Genomic DNA, 27774 nt, shown 5'->3' with positions numbered 1-27774 from the left:
TTCTGATTTCACTTTTAATATCTGTTTACACTTTACACTGGCCAAACTTTCTGGGAGTCTTTCTTGGGGATTTTCTAATTGTCCCAGGAGAACCCTCATTCTGCCCCAAGTCTTATTTGTTTTTCACTGGTCTGAATTCATCATGAAGCACAATTTTTTTTGTTTCTGGGGAAAATATGAAGTGTTTGGGGTTTTCTGACTTATCCAGCCATCTTCCCAGGTAGCTTCTTTTCCAGAGTTTCTTTTATTGTAATAAAGCTGGAAACTTATAGAAGCTTGTGAACCTTGTTGGGATGAATGAAACAGATCATTTGACTAGATGTTAAGCTTAGGTATATTCTAGATTTGGGTTTATAGACATTTTGAAAGTGAAAGGGGGCAGTTCAGAGAAGGGACAGTCACCAGGCCATTTAATCTTAGTAATTAATCTAATTATTAAAAATAACAATTAATCTAGATACCACATCAATCAGTCTATCCACCAAGGAAGTTGTAGTTTTGTGCTCCCTTCTCAATGGACTTAATTAAGAATTATTTCTCTCAATACCTTTTGACCTAGCAGTACCACTATTATATCTTTATCCCAAAGATATTTAAAAAAGAAAATAAAAAGAACCTATATGTATAAATATATTTATTTATATATTTATAGCAGCTCTTTTTGTGGTGGCAAAGGATAGGCAATTAATGGGATGCCCATCAATTAGAGAATGACTACACAAATTGTGATATGTGATTGTGGTGAAATAGTATTGTACTGTAAGACATGGCAATCAGGATGGTTTCAGGAAAAAACTGGGGAGACATATACATTATATACATACTTATATACATTAATACAAAGTAAAGTGAGGAGAACTAGTAGAATGTTTCATAAGTAACAGCAATATTGTATAATCGTCAGCTTTAAAATGAATTAACTTTTCTCAACAATACAATGAGCCAAGATAATTCCAAAGGAACCATGATGAAAAATGCTACCCACCTCCAAACAACTGATGAAGCCTGGATGCAAACTGAAGAATACTTTTTTTCTTTATTTATTTTTTAGGGATGGAACAGGAGGATTGGTCTGTGTTTTCTTTAAAAACATGACTAATATGGAATGTTTTGCATGATTGTATACATATGTCCTATATAAAATTGCTTATCTTCTCAAGGAGAGAAGAAGGAAGAGAAAGAGAGAATTTGGATCTCAATTTTTTAAAATATATTTTAAAATATCTTTACAATTAGAAAAAAGTCCCCACCCTCATGGAGTTTGCCTTCTAATAGCATAAGCAAGATAATATATGAATTGGTATGTACACGACAAGCATAGAGTAGGGACCGTAAAGTGGTCTTAAATAGGTAGAAAACACTGCTAGGGATACAGGGATTTAAAAAAAATCCTGTCCCCAGTGTTCTAGGGGGAAACTAGAAAAACGCAATAAGGAATAAATAAATATAGCATAAACTGAGAATAACTACTAGCTTTTCTAAAGGATTTGCAAAGCACTTTATAAATATCATCTCATTTGATCCTCACAATCATCCTGTGGGGTATGTGCTATTATTATTTCTACCTTATAGATGGAGAAACTTTGGTAGGCAAAAGCTAAATGAAATACACCGAGTGGCCATACAGCAACATAAAGGTCCAGGGCTGGATTAAAAGTTAGATCTTCCTGACTTCAGGTCTAGGACTTTATCCACTGCACCACAAAGCTGCTAGATAAGAAGGGAAAAAATATTTAGATATTTAAATTTAGGAAAGACTCCCCATAGGAGAGAACATCTAAGCTACTGGAAGAAGAGATCTCAGAAATAGGGAGGCAATGGTACAGAGGGCAGATTATAAAGATACTGGGCAATTTGACTAGAGCATTAACTGTATAAAAGAGTACAGGGTGAGTCAAAGCTGGCACCCAGGTTGTAGGACGTTACATCCTGCCTTAATTTTTATTGTTTTTCATCTGTTTTAGAATTTAGGACGAGAAAAAGGTGATTTTGTCAAAGCATTTTGCCCAACAGTATTATAAATAAAAGTGGGGGAATATCCCCTGTCATTGACATAAAAATAAATAAAGCATTATTCCCTATCAAACAAGCCACTGTTGATGAGAGAATACTCCACATAAGTTAACTGAATCATCAGTTAATGATTAGTAAAGAAAAGGAAAGAGTTTTGTACTGGGAATCCAGACTCCAAAACTTTAATCAACTCCATTACTGATTTAATATTAATATCATCACTTTTCTATAACAGATTCTATCATTTGTATAGTGAAGGGGATTGATCTAGAGATCCTCAAAGGACCTTTCCAACTCTGAAATTCCAAGCTAAGGACCTTGCCTCTTATTTTATTGAGAAAATTGAGTCTTTGTATCAGGAGCTCCCTCTTCTTCCTTCCTCATCATCTCAGAAGTTCTGACTCTTACCTCCTTTAATTTGTAATTATGAGACAAGGCTTCTCCTTGCCATGACTAAGCCCTTTGCATGTGCTCTTGATCTCATCTTCTCCTGTCTTCTCTAATAGATTATACCTTTAATCATCCCCTCTCATTTTTTAATCTTTTTTCTTATGAAAAATATATGTCTATATTAACTATGTCACAAAAAAGATAAAGGAGGTGAAAAAATTATGTTTTTAATATGTGCTCAGTTTGTCGGTTTTCTCTCTGGAGATGGATAGCACTTTTCTTTTTAAATTTCATTAAATATTTCTAAATGTAAAAAATATTTTATTATCTTAACATCATTTTTTTTCTTTTGAAAATTTTTGATTTTTAAGTTCCCTCCCTTCCTCCTGGAACTCCCCCCTCCTTGAGAAGGCAAGCAATTTATTATGAATTATACATATAAAATCATGCAAAATATATTTCCAGATTAACCATTTTGCAAAAGAAAACAGATAACCCAAGAAAAAATAAAGAAAACTGTTCTTCAATCTGTATTACATATTCATCAATTCTCTCTCTGGAGGATTATAGCATTTTTTTGCCAATGGATTCTCTGGTTTTATGTTAAATAATTTTTTTAATTAGGATAACTAAGTCACAGTTGATCATCATACAACATTGTTGTTAATGTGTAAAACGTTCTACTGGTTTTTCTTTGTTCATTTTGCAGAAACTGAAACTACGTGGGTTCATCATTTCTTATAGCATAATAGTATATTCTATCACAATCACATGCCACATACTAGTTCAGCCTTTTCCCAATTGATAGGCATCCTTTCAATTTCCAATTCTCTGCTACCACAAAAGAGATGCTCTCTCTCTCTCTCTCTCTCTCTCTCTCTCTCTCTCTCTCTCTCTCTCTCTCTCTCTCTCTCTCTCTCTCTCTCTCTCTCTCTCTCTCTCTCCAAATAAAGGAGAAAGAAAAAGCATATATATATAAATATGCTTTTCCTTTCTCCTTTATTTGTTTTGTGATACAGACCTAATAGTGGTATTGCTGGGTCAAAGAGCATATACAGTTTTATAGTCCTTTGGACATAGTTCTAAATTGTTCTTCAGAATGGTTAGACCAGTTCACAACTCTACCAGCAGTGCATCAGTGTACCTATTTTTTTACATCCCTTTCATCATCTGTCATTTTCCTTTTCTGTCATGTTAGTCAATCTGATAGGTGTAAGGCAGTACCTCAGAGTTGTTTTGATTTGCATTTCTCTTATCAGTGATGATTTATAACACTTTTTTCATATGACTGTTGATAATTTTGATTTCTTTTGAAAACTGCCTCTTCCTATCCTTTGATCACTGGCCAATTGAGGAATGGCCTTTATTTTTATAAATTTGGATCAGTTCCTGATATGCTTAAGGAATGAGACCTTTATCAGAGAAACCAACTGTAAAACTTCCCCCTTAAATTTTTTCTTTTTACTTTCTTTCTAATCTTGGCTCCATTGACTTTTTTGTGCAAAAACTTTTTAATTTCATGTAATCCGAATCATCCATTTTATTTCCTGTAATTCTTTCTATCTCTTGTTTGATCATAAACACTTTCATTGTCTATGGACAATACATTATTCTCTAATCTTAAGCTTTCCCTGTCTACTGATTCCTCCTTTACTGCCTTCAAATGTGCCTAAGTCTTTTTAGCCCTATTTTACTTTACTTATTTTTATTTTACATACTTATTCTTCTTTTAAAATCCACTTCCAATATTGTTCCTATTTTTCTAAGTTTAACTCCTAGGGGAAAAAAAACCACTATATTTACATGCTCTCTAATTCCTGTCATTACTCAACCCTTTACAATGACTTCCATTTTTTCATCACTAAACTAAAATTGCTCTTTCCAAAAATTATCAGATATCTATTAATTGCCAAATTTGAAAATCTGTTCTCAATTCTTACCCTTCTTGACCTCTTAACATTTTGACACTATTGACCATTTTCTCCATTTAGAACCTCTTTCTTCTTCGGGGCTTCATGACACTACAATCTCCTGGTTCTCCTGTCTGATAAGTCTCTTTTGTTGACTCATCATCCGTATCATACTCTCTATGAGTATTCTTCAGTATTCATATTTGCTTTGGACATTTTCTTTGTTTTGTCTGCACTCTTTCGTTTTCCTTCAAAACCTCTCTTCCAAACATCCCTATTCTTGTCAAAATTTTCAGCATTCTTTGTTCAGTTCCTTCTATCTTGAACACTCCATAATTCTAAGACTTTCCTTTTCTTCCATATGAGAAAAAAGCATATTTCTCTGCTTTTTTCTTTTCTACATATTAAAAAAGTCATATAATAAATACATCCTTTCCCCCAATAAATCTTTGAAGCCAATTCCTTTCCAAGATATACCCCATATATCTATTACAATTTTATTAGTAGTATATACCTAATCAATATCGATTTCTGATCTTTCCATATAGCTGAGATATTCTGTTTATATGCTTCTATTTGCAATTGTGTCTGCTTTATTTAATCAAGGAGCATTTTTTAAAGGTAAGAGTTCATCTGAAAAATGAATGAGGAAGATTTAAAATGCTCTTGATTTCTTTCTTGCTTGCTAATTCAACTATAAATTTTTAAAGCACTTGAGGGAAAAAATCAGCCCTAGTATCTAATAATAGTCTAAATGAAATCTAAACTTTCAGTTTAAACTATAATTGAAAATTAATTCTCTTCCATCAAAAATTCTTGAAGACTTTTATTTTTTCTGTAGCACAGAAAAAATTCAAAGCCTGAGGAAAAATTAAGAATGCCCATGTTTTAAGCAGTTTTCAAGTTAACTAAAAATCATTTTAAACTAACTGATATTCATTTAAAACCAAACTGGGCATGGTGATGGCACATACATGTAATCCCTGCTATTGAGAAAGGTTAGCCTTCTCTTGAGTTCAGGAGTTTTAAGCTATAATAGGACTTAAGCTGATCAGGTATCCTTATTAAATCCACCACCAATGTGACCTTCCCTCTCCCCCGCAGGAAGCTGGACAAACCAGCCCATGTCAGAAACAGAACAGGTCAAAAGGTGCCAGTCAATGGTAGGAGCAAGTCCCATTGTACTTGTAGCCAAGTCAAAATCGGAAGATCTGTTCCTCCCCCAAAAAATAAAATTATAGATTATATGGATGAATATGGTCAATTGAGAAGTCATCACAAAAGAACTTTTGTTTGTTTTTTTGTTCAAACAGGCCACATTTCACACTCCATTTATTCAGCTGGGCCAGAGTCCAGAGGCATGCTCCTCTTATACCTTTCCAAAGATAATGGGTCCAATCAAGGTAAAATCATTGAAATATTAGTGGGTAGCATGGGGAGAATGAGGCCAATGAGGGAGAATGTCTTTTAACATTTTGTTCATTGTTTTAAATATATTGCCATCTAGGAGAAGGTGAGGAGAAGGAAGGAAAAAATTTAGAACACAAGATTTTGTAAGGGTGAATATATTGAAAATTATCCACTTATATACTTTGAAAATGAAAAGCTTTAATTAAAAAAATAAAAAAATTAAAAGATCATCTTAAGTAGAAAAGAACACTGTATATTGTTTTGAAGAATTGTGCAAAGCTAACTCGTGGGAATTTGACATTTGCCTAGTAACCTGTGGCGTTTACTGAAGAGATATTGGTTGGAGGGAAGGAATGCTGGCTAACTGAATTTGAGCTGAGCTTTTATAAAAAGGTTCTTCCCAGTTAATCAAGGTCTGACCGCTCCAGGATCAGACAAACTCTGATCAAGTAGGCTGACCCTTGAGGCAGAATTCCCAGGGTCAGGGAGCAGACCATCTAGATGGACAGCCCCATAAGGAAGTACTGAGATGCAGAAGAAAGAATCAGTCCATAACAGCGTGGTAGATTGAGGCTCTTACAGGGCAGTTCTTGGGTGGTGATCAGCCCTGGCCAGAAGTCATATAGTAACAGAACAAAAAAGACTTAGTATCGAAAGATGGCCCATGTTCACAAGGGTGGTTATGTAAGTTTTTACAAGTTTTTAATAGATAATAATAATGTTGTAGAATCATGCTACTCAGATGTAAAATATACTGAGGTCATATCTCGTTTTCCCCACCATACACAGAGGCTGTCTGTGGGGACGGCCTCCTAGGAGCTGTTGGTACTTTATATGAAATCTTTTGGGGTAGAAACTAGCATGCAGTGAAGACCAAGCTTTGTATTTTCCCATCCCTGCTTGTCACCTTTCTTTCTCTTTCCAGAGAGGTACAAATTACACCAAGCAAATGTCCCAGTGCCCACAGAGCATCAGTCAGCCCCAGGCTACCTTATCTTTATTTCATCAGGCTAACATCTTCGCCTTGTTCTTCAATTTAGGCAACTGAGATGCTTGTTTTTGGAAGGAAGTTGACTGCCCAAGAAGCTTATGCTCAAGGACTTATTACTGAAGTTTTTCCTGATAGCACTTTTCAGAGAGAAGTTTGGACCAGGTTGAAGGCTTATGCACAACTGCCCCCAAAGGTAAGTATTCATGTTTTCATATATTAGATTTATGGAAATAACTTTATGAAAAAGGAGGAAATTAGCCTTAAAGGAATGAGTTGGAAAAGAAAGATAAGAATTGGAATGGCATCTAAAATTTTCATTTCAGAAATCTTGATTATGTGATAGTTATCTTTGAAAGTTCTATCTTTGGTCATTTAAACACTGTTAAATCTTGAAGTCAATGACTTGCAATTTATTTTTCAGAAAACCTAAAGCTCTTAGAGAGAGACTTCAATACATGTTATTTGTCACTAGCTTAAGTCTGAGTTTACAAACATCCTTTTCCTTCCCTTCTCTACCTTAGTTTCTAGTAAGCATACTCCACAATTCAGCAAAATGAAGAAAATCATGTTTATCTTGAGTCATTTGCAAGGCACTTAATAGACTGGAATTTTTCCATCAGAATAGCCCTGGTGGAGTCTTGAAAACTCCGTGAGTTGGTATGTGTGCATTTATATAAATAGGGGCAGATATGTGATACAAGGGCCTTCTCAGACTATTCAGCTCCATCAATTTATCATAGATGGAATTAGAGGAAGGCCACAGAGATGACACATGGAGGCATTTCCCTATGAGAAAGTGAACAAGAGACAAAAGGGCTGTAAATGGTGTCTTCTAAGCTGATAATACAAATACCTAAAGTGACGGCCTTGTAGATTTATTAACTGTACCACTTGCTTTTTTAATATGGTAGCTAGATCACTCATTGTGCATTTATACAAACCTGTATCTAAAGGTTTTATACAGTAAGGTGTTAGAATGTTCATTGGAGGGAAACAATTTTGATATAGCATTTAAAACACTATTTTTTACTGCAGTGGTATGTGTATATATGTACATCTACATACATATATAAATATATATATATATTCACTATGAGAGTGTGTATGATGTCTCTAATTAGATCTCAAGGCTCTTGAGGACATAGACTATAATTGATACTTCTTTGTATACTTTATAGCATTTGGCCCAGGACCTTGCATGTGTGGGTACTCAACATGTAACATTTTTTCTTGAATGAGTGAAGGAATAATTTTATATTTATCCTATTTTTGTCTCCATTTTTCTACAGGCTATGAAGTTTTCAAAACAGCTAATTCGAAGTTTTGAAAAAGAGACACTGCACAAAGTTAATCTTGAAGAATGTATTTTACTTCGTGAAAGATGGGTCTCTGATGAATTCTTGAATGCCGTTGTAAACTTCATGAACAGAAAGTCAAAACTCTGAAGATTTTGAAAATGAAGATCAAACATTTCTGAAGCCAAAATTAATTTTCTCTTGCTTAAGATAGACTAAATTCAGGATGCCTTTTGCCATTATCAAACTACTGTTCTGATGACTATATTTCACTGTGAAACCACATAATCATATTAAGTAGCATTCAGAATTGCTTTTCTGCAACTTCTTGTACTTCTGTTTTTTGACATGAATTTATGGAACCAATAACACCGTATGTTTCTGCCTGAAGTATCAGTAGAAAAAGCAGACACTGCTCTACAAGCTGAAATTATGTTCTCATATATAATTAGAGCACTTTGTTTTCCCAAAGTAGTTATTGATTCAATAGGGCCAAATACTAACATCTCTTCAGCAACTGATTCTTGACTCATTGGTGGTTTTGTACTTCTTCTCAGCCATCTAACATAATGAAAGGAGAAAATGTTGTCAAAAAAATTAACTTAGCTATACTCATTTATAGTGTAATAAAGATAATAAAAGAAAAACCCTGTGATTAATAATATTGTCTTATTTAATACATGGTGCTTACTATATCCTATTTGAATTTGGTATTATATGAATAAGGTCCCTGTCCAACTACCTATTTGCATTTACTATAGGATAAAGACTAGATATGGGAACATAGCCTCTGGAAATCATTCATAGATAATTTTGGCATCTGAATCAGGAATCTCAATATTAAAGGGGATTTGAAGGCATCTGATCCAGGCATTGAGGGAGCCAAAACTATCATGGCAGAGTAACAGGGATCAGTGCAGAAAGCTTTCCCTCCCCACAAAACTTCTCCAGACAGATCTAGAAAATGTACCACATGGAATCCTAATGGGGAAATACAAGAAAATATCATAGTGAGTCATTTTTCCAGCTGGAAACAGAATTGTGAACACTAGGAACAAGTAAAGCCAGAGGCAGCTGGCTGCCCTCCAGCGCACACACAGAGGCTGTGTGTCAAGACAAAAAAAGACCTCAGAAATATACTGAACACAGGATTTAGGAATGGGTGCCAACTAGCAGTTTTGCCAGTCCTCAGTTCTGGATCGACCATTCAAGGCATTTTATTTAAGGAGCTCTGCACCTGGGGTTGGTATTCTCTGATGTGGAACAGCAATAGTTTCTAGCCTGAGAAGAACAAGTCCAGAAGTCAACAGCAGCAGTTGTGACTAACCCCAGGAGAAAAATAGGGTTTCAATTGTAACTTATAGCTTAGTCTGAAGCTAAAAGAGGAACAGCCAGGGCAGAAATCAGACCAAAGAGCAGTCTACAATTCTGTGCATCAGAAGCAACAGAACTTCCTAACTGATGGTGGCAGTTTACTCTTATTCCCAGGTAAGGAATCTAAAGAGCTTAAACCAGTGAATTAGCAGTGAATTTGTCCTTTGTGATTTTGTCCTGAATCAGAACGTTGTGGGAGCGCTGAAACCTTATAGGTTCTCAACCTCAGCTGTCTCAGAGATCCTAGAATAATACAATATTCAATACTCCAAAAAGACCACAAGACCAGCTGAGATCTTCCTTCCAGAAGGAACTAAACCTAATAAGTAATGTGCAGAGGAAGAGGGCTAGAAAAATGAACAAAAAAAAAAATCCCTCCATAAAAAGCTATGATGAGAAGTCTACCCAAGATAAAAAAAAAAAAAATCCTAAAGAGAATTACTTCAAACCATCTACAAGTAAAGCTTCAAAGAAATTCCTGGAAGAGATGAAGCAAATATATTTTAAAAGAGTTCTAGAATTTTTTTAATGAATGTAATGGGAGGACTAGAGTGGAATAATGAGGAAAAAAGAGAGTTGTGGAAGATTTGGAAAGAGAATTAATAGCTTGGCACAAAAGATAAAAACCTTACCCAAGCAACAAATTTCCTGAAAATGAAATTGACCCCAAATCCAAATAGAAGCCACTAACTATGAGACAACAAAAAAATATATATTAAAGTCAAAAGATTGGAAAAATAGGAGATATAACATATAAGCAAAAACAACTTAGAAAACAGATGGAGAGAATGTAATTTAAGAAATGCTGGACTACATGAACACTATGACAAGCATCAACAAAAATCTAGACATCATGTTCAAGAAATTTTAAAAGAAAACTGCCCAGATCTTCTAGAATCAGGATAAAAAAACAGACTCCACTGGTCACCTTCTGGGGGAAAGAAAAGGACACTTCCAGGAATGTTGTAGCCAAAATCCAGAGCTCTAATCTAAGAGATCTAAGAAAAAATATTTCAACCTGTTAAAAAAAAGAGAATTAATATACCGAGGAGTCACATTCAGCATCACACTTAAAGAACAAAGAGCTTGGAATACAATATTACAGAAGCAAAGGATATAGGTTTACAGTCAAAAAAATAATTTATCCAGCAAAACCCAGGGGAAAATGTATCTTTAATGATTTAGAGGATTTCTCAGCATTCCTGATGAAAGGATCAGAGCTGCATAGAAATTTTGAAGTTCAACATGAGTTAAAAGAAACAAAAAGGTAACACAAATGAATAATTATAAAGAACTAAACAAGGATAAATTGCTTTTGTGATAGGAGCCCCACATTGGGTGCCCAGAGTGAAGACCAAGTTAACCTGGGATGCCTTAGAATCAGCGGGAGTCAGGATAAGCAAAGTCCTTGATCTTTATTCTTGGGCAATCCCAATAGTTTAAAAAGTTTTTTTTTTCCCTTATATTTAAACTAGCTTCTCCTGAACTTGTAATCCATGGATTGCTTCTAGTATCCGTCTTCCAGAGCCAAGGAAAAGCGGTCTCCATATTCAGATTCTTTAAAGACAATGATCATGTTCCCCTCCCTTCTCCCAGCATTCAGCTTTTCATCATCCTGAGAGCCCTCTTCTGGCTATATCACCATTAGAAGATGTCCTTACTGAAAGTCAATGAGAGAGCTTCTTCACCCCATTATTGTGGCTTTTATATCCATGCTGATAATCCTTTGGAACCTGACTTCACAATTCTGGCCTTCTTAATTCATTCGCCCATGCATGGGATTACTTCAGAACATGTCAGTGAAAGATGCAGTTCCCACAGATCTATGTTGTGACATGAAGTACAAGCTGCCTGTTCTGTGGAGCACCTCTATTAGAGGCAGACATCCTCAAGTCAACACTGTGTCTGAAAGTCCTTAGGATGTCTGTAACTTCCGTGTAACATTTTCTGTATCCTTATTTGTAAACCTGAATGAGCTTAACTATGATTTTTAAAGTCTCTCCCAGTATCCGTGAGTCTTTTAAGAAAATACATAAATAATGATATTCTGTTTGTGGTAACTGGACAGCTCTGCTTGAAGTGATGAGCTTTTAGGCCTACTTTTTGCCTCATTGAACTCTCCCATTGCTCAGACAATTCTTAGACCCAAAAGCACGCGACTGAGTGAGCATTCTGTGGTCATCTGCTCCAGTGTTGGCCCATTACTTCTTGCTGAACAGACCAGGTGAAGATGTCTCAAAAAGTCTATGGGATGGAGTGGGTCAGATGTTAGGCTCGCAGGCCTGTCACATGATCCCTATTCCCAGGGGTCTGCAGGGCAGGAAGGTCAGGCTTTAGGCTCAAGTTGCAGGAAGTCACATGATCTCTAGGTCAAGGATTCTGTAGGGCAAGAAAAGTCAGACCCCTAGGTCCCAGCTTCAGGAAGTGATATGGCCAATAAGAAGCAGACAACATTGCTGACCATTGGTCAATAATGGTTACTTCCATTTTAGTCCATCCAATAAAAAGACTTGGGTCTTTTGCTATTTAACTAGACTCATTATTTGTGGCTCACTAGGCTGGGCACATGCCGGAGATGGGAGCTGAGAGGCTCTATGTGTGCTCAGTACTTGGGCCTCTCCTCACAAGGACCTGATAAGTGCTTCTTTGGATCTGAAGATGTCTCTGAGCAGTTAGTTTGGGTAAGAGGGTCTAGCACCTGGCCCACCCATGGCAATTTCCCTTGATTCCCCTCTATGCCTGCCATGGCAGCCTCTGACTCGTACCTCTTACACCATCCACTGCAGAAGCACAAGCTATCGCTCCGCTCCGGGCTTGTCCCTTCTCTCTCCATCACCTCAGGCCAAATCTCCCCTTCTCTTCTCCTCTCAGATATTCATCTTCTTTAGTAGTCTTTCTTACATTATTTTCTTAGGAAACTTTTCTTCTTAATGAGCACAAAGATAAAGGGCAATGTAGTCCATTTGGAACAATACAGACTCAGACTTGTTGGTGCACCTGTGGAGGAGGCGGTGGATGCCAGCTGGAGTCAAGAAGAGCCGAGTTTGACCAGAACACAGCCCCAGACTGCAGCTATGGGCAAGAGAAAATACACCCACACCTGGTGAGTGTAGCTCAGAGGGGAAGTTGCAGGAGAGCAGAGCTCCTGGTTTGGGTTCCAAAGCTGAACAACTGAAGTTGGCAGCTGTGGAAGAAAGCAAGAGCAGTTATGGAACAACTATCTGGGGGTCCCCTCAGGGTGGCCTAGAGGTTGGGTCCCCACATAGAGCTCAGAAAATTAGAGTAAGATGAACCTGAGCCTAGGGCACCACTCCCCATACCTCAGGACTAGAATCTGATTACAGTAATAAACTGCTAAAAATAAAATAAAACAAAATAAAAATGAGTAAGCAAAGAAGAAAGAACCCAACCCTGGACAGTTACCATGAGGATGGAGAAGATCTGAGTTCATGTTAAAAGCAAAAGAATGAAGTTTAAAAAGTCACTCCTACTTCAAAGAAAAACATCAAATGATCATAAGCAGAGAAAGAATTCTTGGAAGAAGTTAAAAAGGATTTCAAAAATCAAATAAGAGAAATTAAGAAAAAGTTAGGGGAAAAAATAACAGCAGTCCAAGCAAATCAAGAAAATTATGAAAAAGTTAATCAATTGGGAAAATATATTTAAAAACTTTTTTAAAATTCCTTGAAAACTAGAACTGGGCAAGGAGAAGCTAATGATATATTATAAGATATCAATAATAAAACAAAATCAAAAGAACCAAAAAAGTAGAAGAGAATGTAAAAAAAATCTCAAATAACAACTGATATAGCCCAAAGGGATATAAAACTTGTGCATACCCTTTGACCCAAGTGCCACAGGGCCTGTATCCCAAGGGAAAAAAAAGGATGCACATGTGCAAAAATGTTTATAATAGTTCTTTTTTTGTGGTAATAAAGAATTGGAAAATGAGTAGATGTCCATCAATGGGAAATGGCTGAACAAGTTATGGTATATGCAGGTAATGAAATATTATTGTTCTATTAAAAAATGATGAATGAATTGATTTTAGAAAGCTCTGGAAAGATTTACATGAACTATTGCTCAGTGAAATGAGCAGAACCAGTAATACATTGTACATAATAAAAGCAAGAATGTACAATGATCAACTGTGAAAGCCTTGGTTTTTCCCAGTAGTTCAATGATCCAAAGAAATCCCAATAGATTTGGAACAGAAAATGCTATCTGCATCCAAAAAAAGAACTAAGGAGACTGAATGTAAATCAACACATACTATGTTCACTTTTTTTTCTGATTTTTTTTCTCTCTCCCATGATTTTTCTCTTTTGCTCTGATTTTTCTCTCCCATCATGACTCATAAAGCAATGTGTATTTAAAATAAATAAATTTACTAGAAAAAAAGGGAGTATAGATTGGAGAGAAAGTGTTTAGAAGTAAATCAGATAAATAGAGAAAGTAAAAATTGAAAAGTTAAGGATAATAGTGAGCAAAAAGAGAATGAATGGTAATAAACAAAAAACAATTAACTTTAAATATGAATGGAATGAACACACCCATAAAATAGAAACATATAGAAGAATGGATTGAAAATCAGAATCTTACAATATGTTGCTTACAAGAAACATTCTAAATTGAGAGCTACATACAGAGTTAAAGGGTTGGAATCAAATTTATTATGCTTCAGCTGATATAAAAAAAAGCAAAGCAGGGGTAAGAAATCATGATCTTGGACAAAGGTAACACTAAAATAGATTTAATTAAAAGAGATAAACAGGGAAACTATATTATGATAAAAAAAAAGTATCTCCAGGAATGAAGCAATATCAATTACTAAACAGATGCACTAGATACTAGAGCATCTGAATTTTTAAAGGAAAAGTTAAATGTCACAAATAGAAATATTAGTATTATAATAGCATAAATAATTTAATTATATTATAATAAATAATAATTATAATAGGGACTTTAATCTTCCCCTCCCAGAATTAGAATCTAACCAAAAAATGAGTAAGAAAAAGTCAAGACAGTGAATAGAATTTTAGATAAGCTAGATAGGATAGATATCTACAGAGAATTGAATGGAAAGAGAAAATAATAAACCTTTTTCTCAGTGATAGATGTTATCTTTACAAAGACTGACCATATAGTAAAGCATAAAAATTTTATACTTAGAAGCAGAAACATTAAATATATCTTCCAGATCATAGTAAAAATTATGTTTAATAAGAGACCATAGAAAATAAATCATAGAAACAATAACTTCTTTAAGAGAATAACAATAATGAGACATATCAAAACCTATCAGATACAGCATAGTAAAGACACTTGAAAGAATAAGTGTAAATGGATATTTTTACTTAAATGAAGAAACATTTACCTAAAAAACATTATTTCTCATGAGACTAACCTAGACCCTTTTCCAGTAAGATCAGATGTGAAATAATGATGCACAGTATCACCATTTGTACTGAAAATCCAAGTAATTACAATGAGAAGAAAAAGAAATAGAAGGAATCAGAATGAACAATGATATAAAATGGGCATAGACTGATATCTTACATCATTTACACCAAGATAAGGTCAAAATGGACACATGACCTAGACATACAGAAAAGTATAACAAGAAAATTAAAACAATATGGAACATATTATTTATCAGACTTATGGATAAGCAATTTATGAATAAACAATAGATAAAGAATATTGTGAAGCATAAAATGGACAATTGATTACGTTAAAGTAAAAAGATTTTGTATAAATAAAACCAATGTAACCATGATCATAAGGAAAGCAGAAAATTGAGGCAGGAGTGAGTTTTATAGAAAGTTTATCAGATAAGGTCTCATAAGTCAAATACATAAAAAAAAAAAAAAAAACTTGGTAAAATCTATTAAGAATTTGAGTCATTCCCCAGCTGATAAATGATCAAAGAATGTGAACAAGCAATTTTCTGATGAAGAAAGCAAAACAATTTACAGTCATATGAAAGGATGCTCTAGATCATTATTTATTAGAAAAATGCAAATTAAAGCAATCTTGAAATAACACTTTATACCTATCAAATTGGCTAAAATGATAGAAGGGGAAAGCAAAAAAAAATGTTTTCAGTGATGTGGAAAAATTGGGACACTAATTCACTGTTGGTGGAATTATGAACTAATCCAACCTTTTTGGAGAACAATCTGGAATTATACCTATAGAGTTATTACACTATCTATGCCCACCAATACCACAATTAGGTTTGTTTCCCAAAGTAATTAGGGAAAAAGGAAAAGAAACTACATGTTGTAAAATTTTTATAGTAATTCTCTTTGTGAAGACACATTGCATTGCAATCCATCAATTGGAGATATATGGTTGTAATGGAAATATGAGATTAGAAATGAACTCAATTTTAGGAATACATGGAAAGACATAAATGAAATAAGAGAGAAAAATGAGCAGAATCAAGAAAATGCTGTATACAGTAATAGCAATATTGTTTTAAAAACAACTTTGAATAACTTAGTTACTTTGTGTATCCAGAGTAAATCCAGAGTAACCACAAAGAAGCTATGAAGGAAGATTCTATCTACTTCCAGATAAAGAAATGATAAATAGATATATGGTATGGTCTTACATATTTGCATAACCATTTGTGTCTAATGGTAGCCATGTCTAAAATAGGAGGGGAAGGAGAAAAATATAAAGGGAGCACAGTAGTGAATAAAAGAAAATGTAGAAGGAAGCATAGAAAGCAGAGTAACTTTGGGAATGACATACTTATATATTTTTTCCAAAAATAGGTGAGAAACATAAATTATAAATTCATGATTTTATAGTGAAACCTCTTTTCATATTTTAGTAGTTTTTAAAATTTTTTCCAAATACATAATTTTCAACATTCATCTTTGTAAAATCTTGTGTTCTAAATTTTTCTCCTTTTTTCCCTTGCACCCCCTCCCATAAACATCAAGCAATTCAATGTAGGTTAAACATGTGCAATTCTTCTAAATATATTCTATATTCATCATGTTGTGCAAGGAAAATCAGATCAAAAGATGAAAGAAAAAAATTATGAGGAAAAATAAAGCAAATAACAACTACAAAAAAAAGGTAAGAATACTATGTTTTGACCTGCTTTCAGTTTTCATAGTTCTCTCTTTGGATGCAGATGACTCTTTCCATCACAAGTCTATTGGAATTATCTTGAATCATTTCATTGTTGAAAAGAGCCAAGTCTATCACAGCTGATCATCACATAATCTTGTTGCTGTGTACAATGTTCTCTTGGTTCTACTCACTTCACTTCCTTCAGTTCGTGTCTTTCCCAGGCTTTTCTGAAATCAGCATGCTCAACATTTTTTATAGAACAATAATATTCCATTATATTCATATACCATAATTCATTCAGCCATTCCCCAACTGATGCACATACACTCATTTTTTATTCCTTGCCACTACAAAGAGAACTGCCACAAACATTTTTACACATGTGGAAAATCTCCTTTATGATCTCTTTGGGATACAGATCCAAGAGAAACAAAGGGTATGCACAATTTGATATACCTTTGGATACAGTTCCAAATTGCTCTCCAGAATGGCTGGATCATTTCACAACTCCATCAAAAAGGCCTTAGTGTTCCAGTTTTCTAGTATACCCTCCAATGTTTATAATTAACTTTTCCTGTCATCTTAGCCAATCTGACAGGTGTGAAGTGGTAGCTCAGAGTTGTCTTAATTTGCATTTCTCTAATCAATAGTGATTTAGAGCATTTTTTCATATGACTAGAAATGACTATAATTTCTTCAATTGAATCTTTCCACTACCAATTAGGAAATGGCTTGCAGTGAATCCTCTTTTTAGGTTGTGTTATGTACATAGAAAAAAATTCTTTATGTATTTAAGTTCATTTTGATTTAAAAACAAAGAAATAGTCTGCAGACTGGAGTACTAAATGACCAGTCTTTGCCATTATCTATGTGACTAGGTAAGTCATTTGGCCTTTGAAAGCCTTAGAAATGGATTTGTGGGTCAGCTAGGTGGCACAATGGATAGAGCGCCAGCCCTGAAATCAGGAGGATTTGAGTTCAAATGTGACCTCAGACACTTAACATTTTCCAGCTGTCTGACCCTGGGGCAAGTCACTTAACCCCAATGCCTAAGGGGAAAAAAAACTGGGTTTAAAAAAATGGGGATAGAATTGAATGACCTTTTAAGTTGTTTTTTCTAATTCTAATAAGTGAGCAGTTTAGTGAATAGTTTTTTCCTAATTTTTCTAATTCTAATAGTGAACAAAACCTGGTTCTTAAAGGTAGAAGACAGGTTTGAGCCCAGACTCTGCCATTTAACTACTATTCCTGTGACTTATGGCAAATGACTTTCAGAGCCTCTATCGCCATATCTGAAAAGTGGTTTTACCTTACAAGGTTTTCTTCATAAATATTTTGTAGATAATGTTAATGTTTTAGAAACCTGGTTTGTGGTGAGACTTAGGGTGAAATGTAGGGAACATTTCGTTTTCTATGCCCAAGAGTAGAGGTGCCAAACCCAGGCATAGCCCCAAATAGTTTAAAATGTCATTGAGAAATGGTTAACAATTTAAAACATAATGTTTGTGGTTTTCTAAGTTAATCATGTGACATACTATTTGAGTTTGTCATCACTGCTAAAAGAGATGTTTAACCAGAATGACTTTCTTCAGTAACCAGCAATGGAATGTTAATCATTTATAATTTACAGACACTAACAATAACTAAACTAAAAACCTCTTGATTACTGAGATGGGAGGAGAAAGGGACAAAGTAAGCAAGGACATAAATGAACCTATTAAACCTCTACAATGATCTAGAATACTGTGATAAGCTGTCCCGTGGCTTCTCCAGTTCAAATTCTGAGTTTTGAGCCTTCAAAAACAACCTGAATTATCAACATAATCAATAAATATAATTTATAAGTAATTGTTTTTTGTATGCGATGTTATTTGTCCTTTTTTTATGTGGACCAGTGACATCACAAAGGTAATGTTTTGACTTGTATGCATCATCAAGCAAAGATTTGTAGTAGTTTAAAAAGTTGAAAGTTGATCTTCTGCCAAGTTCTAAAGCGGTAATAACATCTGTAGCAGTACATCTTCAGAAAATGTATTAAAGACATGATTTGGAGATGTCTCGTTTGGGCATATGCTGAATAACTGACAGAATTCTGAGAAGAATGATCCAAGTTAGTGGGCCTCTTTTTTTTGCTACAGCATCCCTAATGTTAAGTATTGTAAAATGTGAGAAAGGCCTCCCAGTGAGGCATGAGAAGGATATGTAAATGAAGACTAAGAAATATTCTGCTTTTTAATGATGATGCAACTCTGGAGTGAAGGTGGCCCTAACTTTTCAACAGCTATGTGTTCAAGCATTGACAGGCCCTAATTGGAAAGGCTTCAACTATGGGCACAGTAATAAATTCAATTGGTAGTTAAGTGGTACAACTGGTTGAGTGTGGCCCTGAGATCAGGAAGATTTCATCTTTATGAGTTCAAACCTGGCCTTAGACAATTACTGTGTGATCCTAGGCAGATTGTTTTACCTTATTGCCCCAGTTCCCTCATTTATAAAACAATCTGTAGAAAGAAATGGCAAACCACTCTAGTATCTGCCAAGAAACCCCTTAATGGGATTTTTAAAAAAAAAGTTATTCTAACACAACTAAAAAAAGCAACAACAAAAAATGACTGAACAACAACAAAAATTTGAGTCTGCTATCCAACTTAACTAAATACGAGAAAGGCTCATCACCAGTAGTCTAGACACTTAAGGGATGAATTTTTTGGCCATGGGCATTCATGAAAAAAAAGAAAAATACAAAATGACCTTCTGTTCTGTGTGGCTCTCTTTTGCTTTAATGTTAAAGGCAGAATGGTGGCAAATGGGTTTTATTAAAGGGCCAAAATCAGAGTTTTTAGACCATCAGCATTCAAATCCCATTTCAGACATTTATTAACTCTGGGTCTTTGGGGAAGTCATTTACTTTCCCTGCTTTTCCTTTTTCATCTGTAAAACCAGAGAATTAGATTTAATTGTCCCTAAGATTCCTTTAGAAACCAAAGTTCACAAGCTGGTTTAGAGTTCCCATCAATATGATTGGGCAAAAAGAGATTCTTGACTTTGTGCAAGTTTCAGGAATGGCTGCCAACTAGTACTATCATTCTCTACCCAATTCCAAGTAAAATAACCATATTGATCAGGGGCCACCTGAATCTAGATGTGTTTTCTAGATTGTCAGTCAATAAATATTTATTAAGCAACTACTATGTGTCAAGCACTGTGAAAGAAAGGAAAAAGACAATCCTTATCCTCTATGGAGAGCACTAGGAGTTCACAATCTAATAAGGAGGAGTAGTCACTGGTCCCAAGCTTCCTGAAAATTAGAATGTATTAAATAGAAGTCAATGACTCTATGAGGCATCAAGAAATATTAAAAGAAAATTTAAAAGACTGAAAAAACCCAAAATATGTAAAGCATCTCTAGATTATGTGAAAGCTATGGCCAAAAAAAAAAAAAAAAAAAAAAGAACTTAAACATCAAAGAAGGAAAAGACTTAGATTTTGAGGAATCATAAAACTTCCCAGATCTCTTAGAACCAGAAGGCAAAATAGAAATAGAAAGAATTCACCAATTTCTTACCAGTTTCCTCCTAGAAAAAAAATACAAAATGAAAACTCCCAAAAATATTAAAGGCAAAATCCAGAGCTTCCAGGTTAAAGGAAAAATATTGCGAGCAGTCAAAAAGAAAGAATTCATATACTGAGAAGCTACAATCAGGATCATATAGGATTAAGCAATCATCACTATAAAGCAGCAGAGATATTAGTCCAGAAGGTAAAAATAACTTGCCAAGAAAAATTAAGTATAATCAAATGGGAAAGGAAAATAGATATTTAATGAAGTAGAGTACTTTCAAACATTCCTGATAATAAAATCAGAAATACATAACTTTGACATAACTTTTGACATAGCAGTCAAAAGAAACAGGAAAATATAGGTAATCATAAAGAGCTAAATAAGGATGAACTGTTTGCATTTTAATGTGGAGAATTGTTACATATAGCATATCAGGGAGAGAGACTATCAGAGAGGAAGTTTAATTAGAGAGCCTGGAAATGGTTATATATAATGTTTTGATGATTTTAAGAGAACAATAAAAAAAGTATGGAAAGAGGAAAGCTGTTTAGGGAATTATAGTCTATGAAGAAAGGAAAAGCCAAAAAGTTTTTCTCACATCACTGAAAACTGAAATGTGCTAATCTTCTGCATAAAAGTATATATAGAATTCTAGCTTCCCTCTCCACCTTTTCCCTCCTTCCTTCTCTACATATTGGGCAATGAGACTATATTGTGTCTTTGAATATGTAGAGTTGGTATTTGCCAACACATATCTGCTACCTCCTTGATGGGGAGACAATGAGGTCAGCAAACAGCAAAGATAGATTTGACATCTTTGGGTTGATTAAGTGGCCATTTTACGTCATGGCTTCTTCTTCGGCATGTTTATTTGTGATGTGTAACAGACTCTTTCCATTTAAAATGATGGATTTTAAAATAAAATTTTCTCCCAATAAGACCTATGAGTCCTGTCACTTAGAAGAGAATCAATAGAATTTGCAGGATCCTATTTGGAGATGGTATGTAATATTACAATTTTTTTCATTTATTTTGAATTTTTTTGTTTCACTGGAAAGGAAAGTTGCTTGGTTTTGAATAAAAATTACTTTTGTCTACACTTTATTTAAAAACTGCCTATATGCACAAGATCCCTGGATGGATTTCAGATTCAAAGGCAGGTCACAATAGTTGTGACCCTTTCCCCTCTGTGGTCCCCATATGATCTCCAATAGCCTTTCCTTATCTAAATTTATGGTCCTACTATCCTCTGGTTTCTTTCTTCAAGAAAACCTGATAGTTCTGGACATAGAGAATACCAACCACCCAAACACCAAAAAGTGGGGGGGGGGGGGGAATTTGATTATGTTATATTTTAACAAATAGAAAATGACCAATTATCAACATGGGAATCATTTCCAAACTAGCCATCTTTGTACAGTCAAATCACTTACTTGCTAAAAGAAAAGAAAAATCAATGCACCAAATTCAAAGAAAGGATAAAGATGAGGAGATATAAAATGGAATTAAAATGGCTCCAACCTGACTATTCAAACAAGCTTTAAAAAAGAGAAATATACATTAATGTATACTTTAACATATTTAACATATTTTGGTCAACTGCCATCTGAGCAGGGAGGAGGGGAAAAATTAGAACAAAAGGTTTGGCAATTGCCAATGCTGTAAAATTACCCATGCATATAATCTGGTAAATAAAAACTATAAAAAAATTAATAAAAAAGAGAAATACATAATATATGCCAAGAATTAAAGATTCAAGTTTCATTAACAATCCTCTTTTTCTGTTTTAATTTATATATGGGAATTCTCATTTTATTTGGAGTTGGTTAAGTTCAGAGAAAAAAAAAAAGAACAATTGAAAAAATAAACCATGCAAAGCATTTTTTCCAAACTTAAAGCTGTATATAAATTTGTTGTTCAATAATTTCAGTTGTATCCAATTCTCCATGACTCCATTTGGGATTTTTTTGACAAAGACATTGAAGTGGTTTGCCATTTCCTTCTCCAGCTCATTTTAGAAATGAGGAAATTGCAGAAAACAAAGTTAAGTGGATTGCCCAGGATCACACAGCTAATAATTGTCTGAAGTTGGATTTGAACTCAGAAAGATGAATCTTCTTGACTCTATACACTGTGCTATTGATATGTGATAAAAATATCACCTATTATTATTATTAGCGCAACATACCCCAATCTACTAATAACCTATTCAAAAAAGAGAAATAGTTTGTCTAACATGAACTAAAATCATACTTCTAGTGATCATAGATTGCCTTTCTAAATGCTCATGATGCATATCTTTTGTACTATGTCAAAGAATTTTGCCCAGAATTATCTATAGACTTGACCTTCCTTTCTCTATAAAGTGGGAAAATATTGGCCATTTTCCAGTCCTGAAATACCTCATATTCTATACAATATCTCAATGATCACTGAAAGAGGATCTGTATTCACACCTGAAAGTTCTGTAAGGATATGGATCATCAGTCTCACAGAATTGAAAGCTTTAAGGGAAGATAGATGCAATATATTAGGTTTAGTCAAAACTGGGCTCAATATGTGCATCTTCACATCCCAGCTTCTTAAATTGTGGGTCATGATCCCATTTAGGATCTTGTAATTGAATGTGGGGGACACAAAAATGTGATTTATTATCAGTAAATGTTTGATTAGTATACCTGTTTTCTATACCTGGGATCATGTAAAATTTTCTTAGATGAAAAGACATTGAGAGTTGTAAAAATTTATACCTAACAAGCTATGGTTAATCACCATTTTTTTTAAACTATAAGAACTCTTTATTCTTCCTTTTTCACTCAGACTATGGTTTTTGCTCTTAGTTCCTTCCTGCTCTTACAGCCCTGTCTTTACATTTGAGCTTTGGAGCTAGCAACAGACAATAGCAAGGAGTGTTAAGAGTCAACTCAAGATCCATTTCACACAATAATAAGAGGCCCAGGAAAAATGAGCAGATATTATGAGAAAGCCCAGATACACATGAGAACCCAGGCTTAGCTGAAAACAGAAAGGCTATCAAAAGAAACTGACCCACTCAGTAATAGAAGCCTTCCTTAGAAGCACAGTGAAGAGCATCTTGGGCCTGAAATCAGGAAAATTTGGTTTCCAATCCATCCTCAGACATTAACCAGCTCTGTGATTCTTGGCAAGTCATGTAATTTCTTTCTGCCTAACGGCACCTACCTCCAAGGGTTGTAAAGATCAAATAAGATAATTTGTAGAGCATTTAGCCTAGTGACTGAAATATAGCAAGTATTTATAAAAAATAAAAGCTTATTCACTTCTCCCTTTTCATTGTCCCATCTAGTATGCTCTTCATCCATATTTATTCACTCTGTCTCATCAATAATTTTTCCCAGGACTCACATAGCAAGCAAGCATAGACCTGCACTCACCATATATGCACCTACCCTCAATGTTGAGGAATTGCTGGTGAAAGAAAACCATTATTCCTGTAGACAATACAGACATCGCCAAAATTTGCTGGGGGAAGAATGCAACAGAGAAATTGACCTAGGAGCCAACTTTCCATCTTGATATACCTGAATTGATGAAGACCTTTCACGAATGTCAAACCATTGCCTTAGGTTCGGGAACCAAAAGACCCCCTGGAATAGTGTCTCCTCATAATTTACATGTTAAGATAAAGATGCACAAAAAGCCCTCCAGCTGATGCAGATGTGAGCACACCTACTACTATATAGTAGTACATAGTACTACTTGTAAAAGATAAATAAGCACAGTGAAAGCAAAATGAGTTCTGCAACTGATGGAAGTTAAAAAGGGAAGGTAGGGTTGGGAGAATGGAGGGAAGCTGCTACACAGAGGGGTTTAAAACTCATATATGCCCAGAAATTTACCAAAAAAAATTACATTCTCATTCCTCATCTAAATCTGGACAAAAATCTTGACCATTTCCTGACATCAAATCTTGTAGCCTGAACATCTTGTTACCTCCCCTTCTTGAGTCTTGTTAGGAATCTCTGCTTCTGTTTTTGAGACCACTTTCTCTGACTTTTTCCAACTAATCAACCAGTTCACCTGGATCCTGGTATTGGAAGATTGTTCTCCATTCCTGAATTTCTTTTGATTTTGTCACTTCACATTATCCTCCTTATCTTGGGATAAGACAGTACCCAAATCATGAACCTTTGCCCTGATATGATCTTGACTAGTGTGGGAACAAACTTTTCGGGATAGTCCAATTTTGGTAAAAATACTAGAAGGTAACAGTAGTTTTGAAGATTTTTTTTCTTTGTTTTGAAAATGTCTTCTTGATGGCTTTTATTTTTATATCGCACTCATTTCTGTTTTTCTCATTTCTATATTGCCCTGCCCTTGGCAAAATTAACCCTTCTTGTAAGAAAGAAAAAATTAAACAAAAACAATTTGTAGTTATTAAAAATGAAAATATATGCACAATGGTTTTCCCGGTATGGTTTCTCATCACTCTGCTAAGAGGAGAGATATCTACTTCATTATCTGTTCTTTGAAACCAATATTAATTTTTACAATCACTTAGAATTTTGCTTCCTTTAAGTATTCTATTCATTTGTGTTGTTCTCTTGATTCTCCTTTCTTCACTTTGTATTACTTCATGTAAATCTCATGTTTTTCAAAATTACTGAAATTTGTTTCTTTATGGCCCAGAAACATTTCATTACCTTATATACCACAATTTGTTCATCCAGTCCTCAACTGATGTTCACACACTTTTTTATTTGCTACCACAAAAAGTGTTACTATAAATCATTTAGCATTTACTGGATCTTTCTACTTTTGTCCTTTAGGATCAATGATACAGAGTAGGAATATGAATTCAGAGTTTATACAGTTTAGTAAATTTTCTGGTACAAGTATAAGCTGTTTTCTTTTTTAAATGTTTTATTATATTTAAATTTTTAAATTTTTATTATAACTTTTTTCTAACGGCTTCCTCTTCAATAATACAACTCTCCTTATAACAAGAAAGTATAATTATATATAAAATGTATTGACTAAATCTAACAATTTATACTTCATTATGTATCTATAATAATCTATCACCTGTCTAAGAAGAAGTATAAGGCATTTTTCACTGTCAACAGTGATATTACAACTGGTCACTACATTGAACAGTGTTCTAAAATCTTTCAGAGTTGTTTTGGGATCATCATGTAACTACTTCAGTTCATCCAAGTCTTCTTGCTTCTCTAAATTCTTTATATCCATCATTCTTATAGCATAATAATGTTCTATTAATATTCATATACCACAAATATTAATCCATTCCTCAATTGGTAGGCACCCACTTTTATGTCATTTCACTGCTACTACAAATAGTACTGCTATAAACAAACGTGCACATATAAAAATATCTTCAAACTCCTTGGAGTATATATTTAGTAGGAATAATGCTAACTCAAAACATATGTACAATTTAGTGATTTTTCTAATATACGTCCAAGTTGTTTTTCAAAACAATTGAACTACTTCACAGCTACATTCTTGTGCCTGTCTTTCCACATTTGTTTTTGTTAATATAGTGGGTATTAAGTGAAATGTCAGAGTTATTTTAATTTTTATTTTTATTTCTCTCATCATTAAGATTTGGAAAATTCTTTGACATCACTGTTAATGGCTTATATTCATTCTTTTGAAATCTTACCTTATGATCACTTTTCTATTGGGGAATAGCTCTTATTACTACATGTTTGTATCAGATGCGCTATATATCTTGGATGGTAGACATTTATCGGATATTTGCCATTAAAATTTTTCTCATCATATTTTCTTATTCTGGCTGTATTTGTTTGCTTTTGTCCTGCAAAAGCTTTTCTAATTTAATGTAACTGAAATTTCCAACTTTATCTTCTATGAGTAATGTTAGATATGAATTCTCTTCCTCATCATAGTTATACAAGCTGTCTCCTTATGTTTTTCTCCATTTTAATGCTATTATCTTTTCAGATTGACTATGAGATTATTGTATTATATACTATGCTGAACTAAAAGTCTAAACTGCTTCCCTGTTTCCCAGCAATTCTAGCAAACAGGTAGTAAATTTCATGCACTGGGATTATTTTTCTAAATTTATCCAACATTGGATTATTGTTTTTAATTACTACTGGTTTTTGCTTTTTTAATCTGTTCTGATAATCTACTTTTTTATTTTTTTAGTCAGTATCAAATAGTTTCCTGCTTACTATTTTATGATTAGAATTCTGCTAATGATATGTCTTTTAATTTCTATTTTGTCATCATTTTCTTTGAGAGATATGTCTTTTAATTTCTATTTTTGTCATCATTTCTTTTGAGATTCAAGACCATTTTACTAATTTTTTGTCCAGTTATATAGTGTCCTTTTAGTAGTTTGATTGGAATGAATTGAACCCATAAATTAATTTAGATAATATATGTATTGATAGGGTGCATGTAGTACTCAATAGCTCTTAAAATATTTTCATGAAGTATTATTGTAATCATATTTATATAAATTCTAGATGTCTCTTTGGTGGGACAACTAAATGGTGCATGGGTGGAGCAGTGGACCTGAAGTCAGGAAGACTCATGTTCATCAGTTCAAATCTAGCTTCAGACACTTACTAGCTGTGAGACCCTCAGCAAATCACTTAATCTTATTTGTTTGCCTATTTCTTCATGTATAAAGTGAGCTAGAGAAGGAAATGGCAAACCACTGTAGTATATCTTTCAAGAAAACCCTAAACGGAGTCGTAAAGAGTCAGACACAACTGAAAAAATTACTAAACAACAAAATAGATTTTGGTGGGTGAGTTTTCAACTATTTTATCCACTTAGTAGTCATTTTAATTTTTCTTGTATTTCCTTCTGGTTTTGTTAATATTATCAAAATATGGTGATTTTGTGGATTTATTTTGTATTTCTATATTATTCAAGATACTAATCACATCCAATTTCTTCATTCTTGAGATTCAGTAGGGAAATTATTTCCTTAGCAAATGGGGATAATCTGTCTTTTCTATGTCATTTTGTCCCTTTACTCTCATTCTCTTTTCTTATGTTTTTTTTTTTTTTTTTTTTTTTTTTTTTTTTTTTTTGAGGCTGGGGTTAAGTGACTTGCCCAGGGTCACACAGCTAGAAAGTGTTAAGTGTCTGAGACCAGATTTGAACTCCCCTCTTCCTGAATTCAAGGCTGGTGCTCTATCCACTGCGCCATCTAGCTGCCCCTCTCTTTTCTTATTTAACAAGTCAAATTGTACTGAAGAGGGACTATATCTTTTTGCTTTGGCCCTGCTTGTACTGAGGACATCTTCTAATTTTTCTCCAGTACCAATAATGTTCTCTTTTTCTTTTTACCTAGTTATTGTAGTTAAAAGATAGTTAAGAGCTAGAGAAAATTTTTCAAGTATATAATGTTTATAGTTTTTAACATGATATTTTTTGTCAATGTCTTTCATAAGTTATTTTCTATAGCAGGTTATATCTTTAGTCACGATTAACTGAGAAATATAAATAATGCTGAATCTTACCATATTTGTTAATTCCAAAAACAAAAAACCGGTGACTCAGCAGAGCAAAATATATATTTGAAAATTCTCTTCTACCAAGATGTCTTCTGTGTACATATGTTAAGATAATACTTTATCTTGCTTAACAGAAGGAAAAAAAATAGAAACAACTCTATTCAATGACCCTTTGAACTTTAACATCAAAGGAAGTAAAATGAAGGAGACAGATACTTATTAAAATTATATGAAT

The 27774-nt window shown here is 34.0% G+C and overlaps 2 protein-coding genes across 3 annotated transcripts in view; one reads left to right on the top strand and one right to left on the bottom strand.

Moving 5' to 3' along the window:
* The window catches only part of ECI2 (enoyl-CoA delta isomerase 2), a 33044-nt gene extending 24388 nt beyond the window's left edge, over positions 1-8656 (top strand). For both annotated transcript variants that reach the window (XM_074270778.1, XM_074270771.1), the window contains exons 8-10: positions 5627-5716; positions 6764-6907; positions 8004-8656. In XM_074270778.1, coding sequence (XP_074126879.1) covers positions 5627-5716; positions 6764-6907; positions 8004-8159 — 390 coding nt within the window. In that variant the 3' untranslated portion in view covers positions 8160-8656. The remainder of the gene's footprint in view (positions 1-5626; positions 5717-6763; positions 6908-8003) is intronic.
* The window catches only part of LOC141544520 (testis expressed protein 56-like), a 31316-nt gene continuing 11844 nt past the window's right edge, over positions 8303-27774 (bottom strand). Inside the window, exon 3 of the mRNA XM_074270802.1 lies at positions 8303-8570. Within this exon, the coding sequence (XP_074126903.1) occupies positions 8303-8570 (268 nt within the window). The remainder of the gene's footprint in view (positions 8571-27774) is intronic.

The sequence above is a fragment of the Sminthopsis crassicaudata genome, chromosome 1 (genome assembly GCF_048593235.1).
Source record: "Sminthopsis crassicaudata isolate SCR6 chromosome 1, ASM4859323v1, whole genome shotgun sequence".
Taxonomy (NCBI): Eukaryota; Metazoa; Chordata; class Mammalia; order Dasyuromorphia; family Dasyuridae; genus Sminthopsis; species Sminthopsis crassicaudata.
The sequence above is the reverse complement of the archived record's forward strand: the minus strand, read 5'-3'. Positions and strand labels throughout refer to the sequence as shown.